The sequence below is a fragment of the Lampris incognitus genome, chromosome 6 (assembly GCF_029633865.1).
Source record: "Lampris incognitus isolate fLamInc1 chromosome 6, fLamInc1.hap2, whole genome shotgun sequence".
NCBI lineage: Eukaryota > Metazoa > Chordata > Actinopteri > Lampriformes > Lampridae > Lampris > Lampris incognitus.
In genome coordinates, this window is record NC_079216.1 from 56,138,657 (window position 1) to 56,153,698 (window position 15,042).

The 15,042-nt window shown below is 44.2% G+C and overlaps 1 protein-coding gene across 1 annotated transcript in view; it reads right to left on the bottom strand.

The window, feature by feature from the left end:
* cpne2 (copine II) overlaps positions 1–15,042 on the bottom strand; it is a 93,274-nt gene that overhangs the window by 18,696 nt on the left and 59,536 nt on the right. The window contains exons 11-13 of the mRNA XM_056281200.1: positions 4,951–5,005; positions 3,492–3,543; positions 2,256–2,389 (exon numbers count right to left, since the gene is read on the bottom strand). Coding sequence (XP_056137175.1) covers positions 2,256–2,389; positions 3,492–3,543; positions 4,951–5,005 — 241 coding nt within the window. The remainder of the gene's footprint in view (positions 1–2,255; positions 2,390–3,491; positions 3,544–4,950; positions 5,006–15,042) is intronic.

Here is a 15,042-nt window from a genome sequence, read left to right on the forward strand (position 1 = left end):
TTCGAGTAGCTTATGATGATGCTATGAGAATACTGCTAAAAATACCTAGATGGTGTAGTGCAAGAGAAATGTTTGTAGCTGCAGGAGTCGGTACTTTTCAGGCGCTTCAAAGAAATCTCATATGTAAATTTATTTGCCGGCTCAATGACTCTGATAATGTAATCATCAAGAGTTTAACTAATATAAGATTCAGTGCCACATGCTACCAATCCCGGCAGTGGGACCATTGGTATAGCTGCCTTCTTATAAGACATTGATTTGTTCCATTTATGTTATTTTATTGTGTTTATTCTGTGTATTATCTCGGGGTTGTCTTTTACCTATTTCTCTTTGTCTGTTATGGACCCTGAGTCTGCAATAAAGTTTTGAATTGAACTGAATTGAATATGGTATGGTACTGTTCTGATGCAAGCTCAACAATCCAGGTAAGGAAATACTCCTTACAATCACTAAAAATGTAAAAAAAAAAAAAGTAGAAAGACTGAAGAAGTCACTTAGATGAGTGACGAAATGTGTGCAGTTGAACTGATTCAACTTTCTGTGATGTCACGGAATTGTAACAGGACCACAAAGGACGCGGCCACGGCACAGATACATCTTCAGCTAAACACAGATAATGGATTCATTGGTAACGTCTTGAGAACTTGGTATAAGTAATTACAGCCACAGTTAAGGGGACGCCAGGTAACTTTTGCTTTCACATATCATTTGAAATTAATTTTGGTGGCACAGAATGACGCCGCCGCCATTCAGATCAGTTCCCCATAAGCCTTGTTTTCACTATGCATTTTGTCTGCAATCGGGCAAGGGCAGCAATTTTACTTTACCTCGTCTGTGAACATATAGTTCCTCTTCTTCCATGATAGTCTTTTGAGTTACGTCTTGTAAATAAATGCATGTGTCTTGGTGCTATACACTATGGAGAAAGACAAAAAGCCCCTCGGTCGTCTTTAGTACAGTTGATGTAAAAGATGTTGCCAAAATCCAGAAAAGTTACCTGGTGCCACTTCTACAGTTTGGTATCTGAGTTGTTACCAGGGTTGTTTAGGCTCATTTATTGCTGTCGTACACGGTTGTAATAAAAGTATGCAGTCAAGGACGGTTCCTAAACTACAGAGTGGATCTTTTAAACCAGCTGTTTCTTTAGCCTTTGTTTGTCAGTGCGATTCAGTGTATGAAATGCTAAATTAATCTTTTCAAACCAGAACTGTCATCAATCATGAAGCATATTTTTGTTTAAATGGTGTTAGTTGGAAACGGATGATCCGCTGTAGCGACCCCTAACGGGAGCAGCCAAAAGTAGTAGTAGTAGGTGTTAGTTGGAAATTATTGGCAATTATATTGTGCTGTAGCTGTGAACCAGAGGTGGTATACATAAGGATAAGGCAGATAAGTGCAGATGAGTCTGGTTCTGAGTATGAACTGCTGCAGGAGAGAACGAGGTAAGTCTGGGATGCTGGGATTTACCATTGGGCCTTCTAAACACGTCTTGGACCTTTTTCAGTGAAATATCTTTGACTGGAGAAGCTAACTGGACCACTAAGATTGATGCTATATGGGGCGTCCGGGTAGCGTAGCAGTCTATTCCGTTGCCAACCAACACCGGGATTGCCGGTTCAAATCCCCATGCTACCTCTGGCTTGGTCGGGTGTCCCCACAGACACAATTGGCCGTGTCTGTGGATAGGAAGCCGGATGTGGGTATGTGTCCTGGTCGCTGCACTAGCGCCTCACTGGTCGGTCGGGATATCTGTTCGGGGGGGCTGGGGAGAATAGCATGATCCTCCCATGTGCTACGTCCCTCTGGCGAAATTCCTCACTGTCAGGTGAAAAGAAGCAGCTGGCGACTCCACATGAATCAGAGGAGGCATGTGGTAGTCTGCAGCCCAGCCCCCGGATCAACAGAGTGGGTGGAGCAGCGACTGGGACGGCTTGGAAAAATAGGGTAATTGGCCAAGTACAACTGGGAAGAAAAAAAGGGGAAACACCCCCCCCCCCCAAAAAAAAAGGTTGACGCTATATGGATTCCCTTTCAAGTACGTAAGACATGAGCTTGGCCTAAACCACATAACGCAGTGGATAGTTAAGACCACAGCCTGTGCAATAGCAAAAGTGTTGCATTTCATAGCCTTCCAGTTTCCCATCTTTTTCCATTATTCTGCATCTGCATGACTGATTTATTGGGTATTATGAACAAAACAAAAAAAAACAATGCAAAGAAAGGATAGACGATGAAAGCTGGTACGTGTCACTGACCGCTGCTCGTTCCTGCTGCAGAGCCTGGGTAGCGAAGCGCGCTACGTGGTTGATGATAGGAGCAAAGTTAGTGGGACCATAGAAACGTATGTGAGGGAGACAGGCAGAGTACGCCTGGGCTATACCCTCCACACCTAGAAGGAGAGGGAGAGAGAGGGAGAGAAAGAGAGAAATATTTTTGCAAAATTTTTCTATTACAACACAAATCGCTTTTGACATATTTGTATAATTGCACGATTAGAAATGGGAGAATAAAGGTGAAGAGCAGAGAAAGAAAGGGGAGGAAGATGGAGAAGTTGACAGACTGGCACACGAACAATGGGGCTCTGAAATGTATTCAACCCCGGATCAAAGCCTGAGATTTCCTAATCGTATGATGCTATTCAACACCCTGTCAGGGCGGCTGGCTCCATTTTGCACCTGAAAATAGAGGTGCTCCTTCACGCCAAGGGCAGTTAACGCAAGACTGTGATCACTCAGATCACAGTTTCTTCCTGTCAGGCATCTTTCTCTGAAGACTCTGCAAGTTTACTTAGTCCGAGGGGTAGGGAGATTATCTGTTCGTGTCCAGGAAATGTACGTGTGGAGGCAGAGGTTATTCTTAACAAATTCAAACTGCATATTTGCTGGGAGGCAGCATGTAGAACAGAAGTAAATGTTTTGACACTGGTCTACGTCAGGGGTGGACTGAGTGGAAATGCATTCATTAAGCATAACACCCACCTCTGCCGGTGCCTCCGTCAGGCTAAAATATGCCTTTTGCAAAATAAAAATCTGTTCTTGGTCTTCCAGTTGTGTTCTCAGCTTTTGATACTGCTGAGAAGTAATTTGTCCATATCAATAAAACACATTTGCAGCTTACACGCTGGGAATATGACTCGTATTGAACTGTTTAGTAAACTATTAAACTGCTAAAAAAGAAAAGGAAAAAGAAGGCACTTGTTTTCTATTGGAACAAGATGCAAAATGTCACCAAGTAAGTAAGGAAGTGGCCTTAATTTTGCAGTTTTAAGCGGTGGTGGAAATATCCTCGAAATGGCAATAAGGGATGTCGGTTACGCACTCTTTCCTTTTCTGCAGCCATTTTTATATTATATACCATAATGGTCATATCATATAATTGCTGTAGGCTGAAAAATTTCAGATAAAGCTGGTTTATTCTCAGTATTATGAATGATGTTAGTAGTCTCTGCATGGTAATGGATGTCACCTGTAACACCCGGATCAGAGGCTCACCTGAGCAGAAGGGGTTGCTGGGGTTGAAATTGATGGCAAATTCATGTGACACCTGAGGACAGAGACAATAAGATAAATACTAAACTTTCCCTCTGATATGCAGCAATGTTCAGCCCATCGCCCATCCTTCCCTATTCCTGAATTTATTGATCTGGTCCCTCCTTGTATTGCATGCAATAGAAATAATGCAACAAAAAATGGATTTCTGCAGCAAACCCAAAAAATGTATAAAAAATCAGCATTTCAAAAGTTTCAGCCATTAGCTTGATTAAGAAAGATGGGTTTTGTTTTAAAATATGCATTTCAGCTTAAAAAGTCATGAGTCTTGTACTATGGCCACGACACTTAAATTTTATTTAAATGTATATTTTGTTTTGGTTCAGGTTCCATATGATTTTGGCATTATGTGTGTGGTAAAAAATAATAAATATCTTGTGAACATTGGATTTGTGTGTGCATGATGTGTATACAAGCATGCTGTAAGACATTTTGCATCCCTTTCTCTTCCCTTCCCCCTCCTTGTCACTTCTCTCATTTCATGTTCTTACCCATGCTGTTACCCCCGTTCATTCTCACTCCCTTTTTCTCACCCCTCCACTCTTTCACCATTAATGGGGTTTTCTCATAATTCCACACCATCAGAAGACATTTGTCCATTTCTGTATTTCTCCCTTCCCATCTCTCGCCATTTTACTCGTTCTCCTTGCGTTTTCTCTCCTTCCCTCTCTCCTTTGTCCTTTTCATCCACTCAGTGCCATGGCAACACAGATGGGTTGACAGTTGCGTAATCATGTGAATATGAATTTTATAATACATAGTCTTGTTCTTTGTGTCTGAACTCCTATAAACTCATGTTACAGATAACTCATATATGAATTTGTGTTTAATAGCCTCTTTTCTCTGCTTTTTTCTGCACTTAACACACACACACACACACACACAAATGATCATCATCATCATCGTCATTATCATCATCATCATACCCAGATAGCATCCAGATGTGGGCCACTTCAGGCAATGACGTGGCACTGATGGTCTTCTTCTGGCCCTGACAAAATGGATGTGAGCCTGAAGTGGCCCACATGTATAATAGCAAATATGGTCCAAATATGCCAAATCAAATGTGGGCCTTTTTTGGCAAAGATGCGGCGCTCCCGGCAATATGTAATCTGGATGTGACCCTGAAGTGGCCCGTATGGTAAATGGTGAATGTGGCCCAAATATCACAAAACAAATATGGGCCACCTTTGGCAAATATGTGGCACATGCGGCATTGCTATGGCTTGGTTCTGGCCCCGATCTGGCAAACAGGAGCGGACCGCCCAAATGCCTTCATTCCACGTAATATGTGGGCTGGATGAAAGTATCGGTGTGGGACGGGTCTGGGCCACAGAAATTTTGCTATCTGGGTCACCATCACCATCACCATCATCACAACATCATACATACACATAAATACCTTCCAATCCGGTGGGAGTTGTGCTCCGAATCCCAGAGCAGGAAACATTTTGTCGCTGTGGAGGAAACCGTGAAGACAAATAGAAAGGTTAGTTACATTTCAAGGAGGACCAAACAGAAAGCTGGTAAAAACTGAAGCATTATTGTGAAAGAGAGAGAGAGAACAGACACTCACTCTTACATGAAGGCCATGATCGGCAATGTAGATTGGGAATTCTCCCTACAGTCTTTTGGCTAACAGCATTTTCCCCCACATTATTTTCATTCAATATAGCCCAATTATTGTAATTGTGTCAGCTGTGCTGAGGTCAGTGTTGCCCATCATCACTCTCAGTTTGCCCAGCTTTAACAAGTTTTCAATATGTCAGTCCCTCGGTGGCACTTCTCGAGTCAGTGGCACCTCTGACTACCAAAGTTAAACACCAAAGAAAACCAACACCCTGGTTTGCTGACAAGACATATGATCTTAAACTGGCCTGTAGGAAACTTGAGCAGAAATGGTGTAAATCCAAACTTGAAGTTTTTCAACTTACGTGGGACAAATGTTTGTTAAGTTACAAGCGAGCACTGTCAGCAGCTAAAGCAGCACATTTTCTCGCCTAATTAATGTCAGTTAACACAAGCCCAGATTTCTCTTTGACACTATAGCTAAACCTCAAACTTCACTACCACAACAATGACCTTCAATATCACGGCATGGTTCGGACGGATTTGCGCTATCAACCTGAAAACCCCCTCAACAGAATTGAAAAGATAGCAGCAAGATCAACAGGCGAGAACAGGACCCACTCAGCAGCATCCATAAAAACAGACAGTAAAGAAGGCCTCGCAAATAGCTCAAGACACCACAAACACCCTCAACCCCTACTACAACCTCATGCCCTCCGGACGACAATATAGGTCCCTGACCCTCAGAACCAGAAGAGCCACATCCAGTTTTGTACCTTCCTCCATCTGTCTACTGAACTCTTACCCTTCCCTCATCTCCCCACCTGTTCCTTTCTGGATAACGGACCAATTAACCCCCGCCAACGCTGACACATGCACTCTCTCCCTTTCACACACTCTCACTCACTCACACACATACTACTGCACTGTAGCACTATTGCACTTTTATCTTAATTGGTATGTGAACTGGGTATGTATTTTATCTATCATGGCGGCACATAATGATTAAGTAATCATGGCCATGATTGTGCCGATTGTCTATGATTGTTGTATTTGTCTTATTTGTCCACTGCACAAAGTTCCTCACATAATTTAAAAATTTTTTTAAATTAAACTAATTGAATTAATGGGCTTGTCCCGTCATATTTGTTAGCTCTAATAGAGCCTCACCTCTCTTTGTCCCTAGTTAAAGGGGTCTGTAGGCTGCAGAGAATCCTCTTACCGTGAGCGCCCCCTTTCTTCGGAAAAGTCTCCCAGCCAACATAAGAGACTCGGACTCAGGATAGCAATGAAGGCAAACTTAACCAGAGGTGGAAAAACCCGGTCCAGAAAGTAAAAACCCTAACTGTGTCTTTACTCCACCCATGTACTAAACCATCAGATTGCACTGACTAGTTTCCCAAATTAGCTGGTTTAATACATGGACGGAGTAAAGACATGGTTAGGGTTTTTACTTTCTGGACCGGGTTTTTCCACCTCTGAACTTAACAATAACATTTGTCAGCCCATTCTTGTACTATATTTATGCTTTTTAATTACACTGTTAAAATGTGGAAATATACAGGTACTGTCTCAGCTGCGGCGCCTGACATCCCTCTAGCGCACAGCAGTGACGTCACGTTTCAGTTCACCTTGGCTGTTAAAGGGAAAACAAAGGCGGTTTTGAGCTTCAACGTAAAATCGAGGCGAGAAAAAACTTAAGTGGACTAGCTGTAACATGTCTATGGAAAAGGTTTAATTTATCGTTTCTGAATACAAATTTTAAAAGTCTCTAAGTAGGCACTTAATTTCGCTCAGCACGAATGTTTAAATTTACAAACGGAAAATGGCGGAAACTGAACATTTAGAAAACAAAATGGCGAAGATCTCAGCTGTGTGGCGACACTTTCAGTTGATCGATGACAAGGCAGTGTGCCAAATATGCAATATGAAACTGGCCTACCATGGTGGCACAACAAGGATGATAAATCACCCGAATGCTGTAAGTAGTAGGCTATTCTTATACGGTGTAAAAAAAAACCCCAAAACAAACAAACAAAATGGGAAAAAACGAGACTACTAGCTAGCAAACTTGGCTTAGCGTAGCTCATGTCTGTTTTGCAGTCGCTATTATCAAACTGCTTTTATCCGCCGTTTAAACAGTAACGTTACACATGATAAACGTGCTCTTACGTTGCTTGTTGATTCCTACTGAAGCTTCGCACTATCCTCTTTTGGGAGGTTCTCGGTCCCAGTGTATTTATAACTGTAAGTCTTGGCAGGAATCTCTTGGTTTTGTCCTGCCAACGAGAATGTTCAACTTTCTGATGCATCGCACCGTCCTAACCTTCTGTTTGTGTCTCTAAGCACGTATGACCATGCTGTGCCCCCCCTCTCTCTTTTTTTGTGGGGGGGGGGGTCCTCTCCAGTTGTATCCGGCCAATTACCCCATTCTTCCGAGTTGTCCTGGTCACTGCTCCAACCACTCTGCCGATCCAGGGAGGGCTGCAGACTACCACATGCCTCCTCCCTGGAAACGTGGAGTCGCCAGCTGCTTCTTTTCACCTGACGGTGAGGAGTTTCGCCAGGGGGATGTAGCGCGTGGGAAGATCACGCTATTCCCCCCAGTCCTCCCCCCGCCCCGAACAGGTGCCCCGAGTGACCAGAGGAGGTGCTAGTGTAGTGACCAAGACGCATACCCACATCCGGCTTCCCACCCGCAGACGGCTAATTGTGTCTGTAGGGACACCCGACCAAGCCGGAAGTAACACGGGGATTCAAGCTGGCGATTCCCGTGTTGGTAGGCAACGGAATAGACCACCATGCTACCTGGACACCCCCCTCTCTCTGTCTCTATCCCTGTCTCTCTTTCCCACTTTCCAGGACATTTTTTCTTCCTTTATGGACTGTCTGATGTGTCTGATGACCATGGATTATTTCTCTCTCCCTCATTCAACCACCTGATGACTTTAAAGCCTGTTTGTGATGTGTCCTGTTTTCCCTTAGTTACAGTCCCACCCTCCTGGAGATTTATGCTATTGTTTGCGTGGTTTTCATTTAAAATTGCTTTTACACTATTTGTTTAGGTAAGACAACTTCGGCATCACTCTCATCACTTCTCATCTTGCTTTTTTTTTGGATGGGGGGATTCACCCCCCCCTTTTTATCCCCAATTGTATCCGACCAATTACCCTATTTTCCAAGCTGTCCCGGTTGCTGCTCCACCCCCTCTGCCTATCCGGGGAGGGCTGCAAACTACCACATGCCTCCGCTGATACATGTGGAGTCACCAGCCGCTTCTTTTCACCTGACAGTGAGGAATTTCGCCGGGGGCACGGAGCACGTGGGAGGATCATGCTATTCCCCCCAGTTCCCCCTCCCCCCGGAGCAGGCACCCCGACCAACCAGAGGAGGTGCTAGTGCAGTGACCAGGACACATACCCACATCCAGCTTCCCACCCGCAGACATGGCCAATTTTGTCTGTAGGGACGCCTGACCAAGCCGGAGGTAACGCGGGGATTTGTACCAGTGAGCCCCGTGTTGGTAGGCAATGGAATAGACCACTACGCTACCCAGACGCCCCCTCTCTTCTTTCTTTGTCTGTGTGAATGCTTTATTGAAGTCTGCGTTGCCTATTGTGTGTATGTGAAGTCTTTTCTCTCTGCAGGGCTCCACTGAGCAGAGCTGGGTTTGTGGCACAGGGTCCCACCAGCTCTTGACTGCATCTGTAGGGTTTCTGTTGTGGTCTTAGATAGACACAGATTCACTACATTTGCCTTGCACACTCATTACAAGTTTATGAACCAGCATGCTTAAATTTTCTTAATTTTATGATTAACTGTATGTATTATACGCTACCTTGTTCTGTGTAATCTATGATGTACATTATAATTCTGTTATATTTGTGTATTTTGTGCATTTGACACCCATTGCGTGTCTGCCTGTCTGTCCTGGAAGAGGGATCCCTCCTCTGTTGCCCTTCATTTTTTTTATCACCAAATTTTATTCAACACTCTGCATATATGATGATACAGTATTACAGATTCACATTTTTCTTTTAAGACAATAATATCCCTAGATTATCCCCCCTTAGCCCCCAGCAATCCCCTCCCTGCTCATAAAAACAAGATAGTGATGAATAAATAAAATAGCAAAGCAATAATAATAATAATAATTGAATCTTCTTCTTTTTAGGCTTGTTCCCTGTTTCTCAGGGATCGCCACAGCGGATATTATAGTTTCCATCGGCACCCTGAGAGCACAGCATCAATGGGAGCCATTGTTAACCTGGGCCTGGACCGATCCCGTATGGAGCCTTGACCGATCCGGTATGGTCTTGTCAATCTGCATACTGATTTGGCAAAATTTTACATTGAACACCCTTTCTGACACAACCACTAACCCTATGGACAGGGGCACAGGTAAAGCACTGGATGCCATCCCAGTATTCATGGACTTGTGCCCATGCCTGGTGCCAAAATGATAATAATAATAATAATAATTATTATTATTATTATTATTATTATTGAAGAAATTAAATACAGATAACCAAATAACTGTACATCTAAAAAAAAAGGTCACTTGTAATACACAAAATCATCTTGTCAACCTACGGTTGAGGAGAGCCTGGAGAGGTGGAGGTATGCACTGGAGAGAAGAGGAGTGAAAGTCAGTTGGAGCAAGATGGAATACCTATGCTTGAATGAGAGGGGGGACAGTGGAATGGTGAGGAAGATTTTCATTGGGAGTGATGAAGTAGGACAGGATTAGGAGCGAGTATATTAGAGGGACAGCTCAGGTTGGATGGTTTGAGGCAAAGCAAGAGACAAGATTGAGATGGTTCGGACATGTGTGGAGGAGAGATGCTGGGTATATTGGGAGAAGAATTCTGAATATGGAGCTGCCAGGGTAGAGGAAAAAAGGGAGGCCAAGATGTATGTAGAGGTTTATGGATTTGGTGAGAGAGGACATGCAGGTGGCTGGCGTGACAGAGGAAGATGCAGAGGACAGGAAGAGATGGAAATGAATGGTCTGCTGTGGTGACTCCTAACGGGACCAGCTGAAAGTAGTAGTAGTAGTAGTAGTAGTATAATGTCAACCTAACCTTAAGCACTGCCAGCACCCTACAAGGTCGTCCAAGATGTATGTACCTGTAAATTGTTACATCCTCATAGATATTTACCCACTCATATATACACTTAATTGTACCTACGTACACAAAACTCTCTCTCTCTCTCTCTCTCTCTCTCTCTCTCTCTCTCTCTCTCTCTCTCTCTCTCTCTCTCTCTCTCTCTCTCTCTCTCTCTCTCTCTCTCTGAGCGGAAGTGTGAGTGAGTGTACGGAGCAGCAGCGTGTTGTTTCGGTGTGAGTGAGTTTCTGAATTTTGGACTTTTTTTGTCTGGTGCTTTTCACGTGCTTTCTGTGGGTTTGTTGTTGTTTATTTTTTAGTTAGTTTTTCTCGGTGGTAGGTTTAAGCGGAGTTTTATTTTCGGTAGCGGTGCTAACGGCCCGGCGGGGCAATATGGCTGCTGTGGGAGGTGGAGAAACGGCGTTTGAGAAGTTGACACGCCGGCACGCGATTAAAGTGGCTCCGGTGGTCAAATGCTCGGTGGAGGAGTGCTGCCTTGCGGTAGGTGAGCATGTGGGCTATGGAAGCATCAAATCGGCGTCCAGAATGAACGGTGCAGTAGTAATGTTTCTTGACAGTATTGATAAGGTCAACCAGGTGGTGGAAAGTGGTGTGGTGATTAGGGACATGTTTACTCCCGTTCTGCTGCTGGTTAATCCAGCCAAGAGAATCACCATTTCCAATGCTCCCCCGTTCATGAGTAACGCAGCTTTTTAGAAGGAGCTTGCAAGATACGGACAACTAGTGTCCCCAATAAAAATGGTCTCTTCCAGTTGCCAGCCTCCTCACTTGAAATACGTTGTGTCCCATAGGAGGCAAGGTTTCATGATTTTGAAAAATAATGCAGAGGATTTGGATCTGAAGCTGAAATTCAGGATTGATGACTTTGACTATATTGTATTTGTTACATCTGGTATGATGAAATGTTTTGGCTGTAGGTCAGAGGGGCATTTAGTAAGGTCTTTTCCCGAAAGGAGTGAGGGTAGGTCTGAGCCTCAAGGGCCACCTTCGTCCCCTGATGCCACCGCGAGCTGCGCATCTCCGGCTTGAGACGGCGCGGCCGAGTCGGCACAGGGCAGACAAGAGGCTGGGAAGCGAGGGGCGGGAGAAACAGACCAGGTGGTGACACAGAAAAAGACCGAGGCTGGGGAACATAAGGAAAATGGACGGACTGAGCAGGCAGGAGAAGGAGGTGTGCAGGCTGAGCATTTTAAAAACGTTGAGCATACTGAGAAGGTAACAGAACTTAGGCAGGTCACAGCTGATGGCCAGGATGAGCAGGTAGCGGACGTTGAACAGAATGAAACGGAAGATGAAAACAGTGAGACCAGGGATCATAGCAAATTCGCTGGGCCAGATACAAATTGTGATTGGAGGACGCAAATACAGCAGACTGTTGTTAGAGTGGCAGAGTCTGTACTCGAAGAGGCAGAGACTATGTTGGACGATGAAATAAAATCAAAAAAGTCAATTAAAAGGAAGCCGACTGAAGGTAGACAGGAAAATTTAAAAGCGAAGACGGCTTCAAAAGATAAAAAGCCACCCTCCTCTTTGTCTGATGAGAACACAGATGAAAGTGAGTGTGAGTTAGGTTCCTCTCCTCATACACAGGTGGACACGGAAGGGAGCTATGCCTTTTTGAAGATCAGGAAGTTTTTGCAGGTTACCAAGGGCTTGAGGGCAGTCAAGGTGGAAAACTATTTTCCAGACTTGCAGCTTTTTATTGACTCAGTTAAATGCTTTATGAAAAACACAGGGGACTTGGAGGTGAACACATTTACTGAGCAGGAAGTCTTCAGACTGAAAAAACTTGTTCAGAAAGTAAATTGCAACTTCATGATGATGTTTAAGACAAGTTTGGGTATTTTTTATCTTTTTGGTCAGTGTAAGCTTGTTTCTGGCACAGTTTAGCCCCACTCTCCTCATGTGTAATATAAAATTAGGCACTTTAAATCTGAATGGTGCAAGAGATGACATGAAAAGAGCTGCTGTGTTTAAACTGGTTGAGCTGAAGAAAATAGATGTCTTGCTTTTGCAAGAAACACATAGCACAGCAGATAATGAAAATGAATGGAAGAGGGATTGGACTGGAAAATTGATTCTCAGTCATAAATCAAATATTAGTGGTAGGGTCAGGATTCTTTTCTCAAGAGATTTTTTGCCATGCTCCCTTGAGGTAGAGGAAGTAGTCGAAGGCTGGCTACTGAAAGTAAGAGCGCATTATGAAAACACAACACTAGTTTTTATAAATGTTTATGGTCCAACCCTTGGCCCTGAAAGATTAGTTTTTTTGGATGTGTTATCTGATGTTATTAGTAAATGTGACAGTGAGGAGTATTTATTTCTGGGAGGGGACTTTAACTGTACAGAGAATTGCAAGTTGGACAGGAACCATCAGGAACCACATCCTGCATCTCTTAGTCGGCTCACACGCTTGGTTAATTCGTGTGAACTGAAAGATGTTTGGAGAGCTTTTTATGGGACCGAAAGGCAGTATACATGGACACATCTAAAAGATAACGCACTATCCATGGCACGGCTTGATCGGTTTTATTGTTTTAAACATTTTAATGTGTTCAAACAATGTAACATGCTTCCAGTTTGTTTCTCTGACCACTCTCTTGTACAGTGCTCGGTTTTCATACGAAGTGTTAAAACAAATAGTGCTTTCTGGCATTTTAACACAGGCCTCCTAAATGATAACTTTAGAGATGCTTTTAAGTTTTTCTGGGGCCAGTATAGAAGCCGAAGGTCTGAATTTAGTTCTCTACAGCAGTGGTGGGACATTGGCAAGTGTCAAATAAAGCAGTTTTGCCAGCAGTACACTCGCAATGTCACCAGAGACATAGCCAGATCTATGAGCGATCTAGAGGATGAAATGGTGGAACTACAGAATTTGGCAGATTCCACAGGAGACAGAGGCCATGTAGAGGCTCTCAAATCCAGAAAGTCTGCTTTGGCTAGCCTGCTGGGTATTACAGCACAGGGGGCACTGGTCCGCTCACACTTTCTGAACGCCACACATATGGATGCTCCTTCTCACTTTTTCTTTAGTCTAGAGCACAAGAATCGGCAGAGAAAAACCATTCACTCTCTGCGCACTAACACTGGTGTGCAGCTGTCAGATTTTTCTGTAGTTCTGAAATATGCAGCAGGGTTGTACAGTGATCTCTATAAGAGCGAATTCAGGCAGGATGTGCTGGGGGCTGAATCATCCTATCATGGGCTAAAAAAGGTTAAGGTAGCACTCAATTCAGACCTCAAGGCACAACTGTCCCCTGAAGAACTTCATGACGCCCTGCAAAGTCTGTAAAGTGGCAAGGCACCTGGTATAGACGGGTTACCTGTTGACTTCTATAAGTCTTTTTGGCCGGTGCTCGGAGGGGATTTGTTGACTGTCCTGAGGAACAGTGCAACTGAGGGGCAGTTGCCTCAGAGTTGCAGAAAGGCCGTCATTACTCTCTTGCCGAAGAAAGGGGATCTGCAGGACATTAAGAACTGGCGGCCAGTGTCCCTGCGCTGCACCGATTACAAGATCTTTTCTAAGGTGTTAGCAAACAGACTGAGAAAGGTGATGAAGGAGGTCATCCATGTTGACCAGACTTACTGTGTGCCCGGTAGGCTGATCACTGACAACATTACATTAATTAGGGACGTTTTGGATATCTCTAGTTCATTGGGAGTTGAAACTGGTCTTATTTCCATAGATCAGGAAAAGGCTTTTGACCGGGTTGAACACCAGCACTTGTGGCAAACCATGAAAGCTTTCGGTCTCAAGCCCAGGTTTCATAGCTATGATCAAGGTTTTGTACAGTGACATTGAGAGTGTACTTAAAATTAACAGTGGTTTGAGTGCTCCTTTTAAGGTTCAAAGGGGAATCAGGCAGGGATGTTCTTTGTCTGGAATGTTGTACTCCCTGGCCATTGAGCCCCTGTTGCATAAATTGAGGTGTGAGTTGTCTGGAGTTGCTTTTGCTGGTTGTGGCGCAACTTTTAAGCTCTCTGCCTATGCCGATGATGTAGCTGTTTTTGTAAAGGACCAAAGAGATGTTGATGTCTTAGTAAAAAATGTTATCAAGTTTGGTCAGATATCATCAGCTAGGGTAAACTGGGGAAAAAGTGAGGCACTGATGGTAGGAGAGGGACTGAACGGTAAGCTCATGTTACCTGGGGGATTGACATGGAAAAGGGGAGGGTTGAAATATCTGGGAGTGTTTGTGGGGAATGACACCTTTTCAAATAAGAATTGGGAAAATGTTTTGGAAAAAGTAGAAGGGCGTCTTAGGAAGTGGAAATGGATTCTACCAAAACTGTCATATAGGGGGCGCATGTTAGTAATCAACAACCTGGTGTCATCAACGCTATGGCATCGATTAACATGCGTTGATCCTCCAACCAACCTCCTGGCCAAGATTCAGGCTGTGCTAGTGAACTTTTTCTGGGACAACTTGCACTGGATCCCTCAGAGTGTGCTGTACCTTCCTAAAGATGAGGGGGGTCAAGGGCTGATCCATCTGGCCAGCAGGGGTGCAGCCTTCCGCCTCCAGTTCATTCAAAGATTGCTCACTGGGCCTAGAGATCTAGTGTGGCGACCAGCAGCCTGTGCAATACTTCAACGGTGTTGTGGACTCGGAATAGACCTGCCCTTGTTTCTAATGGCTATTAAGAACTCAGACCTCAACGGATTGTCTGGATTTTATCGTGGGCTCATAAGAGTGTGGAATATGTTCAAGAAGGAGAGAATGGGCTGTTCTGACTCTGAGCTGGCTTCTAAAAGAGCCGGTGGTGTATGGTGGGCGTATGGACACGTTCTGCGA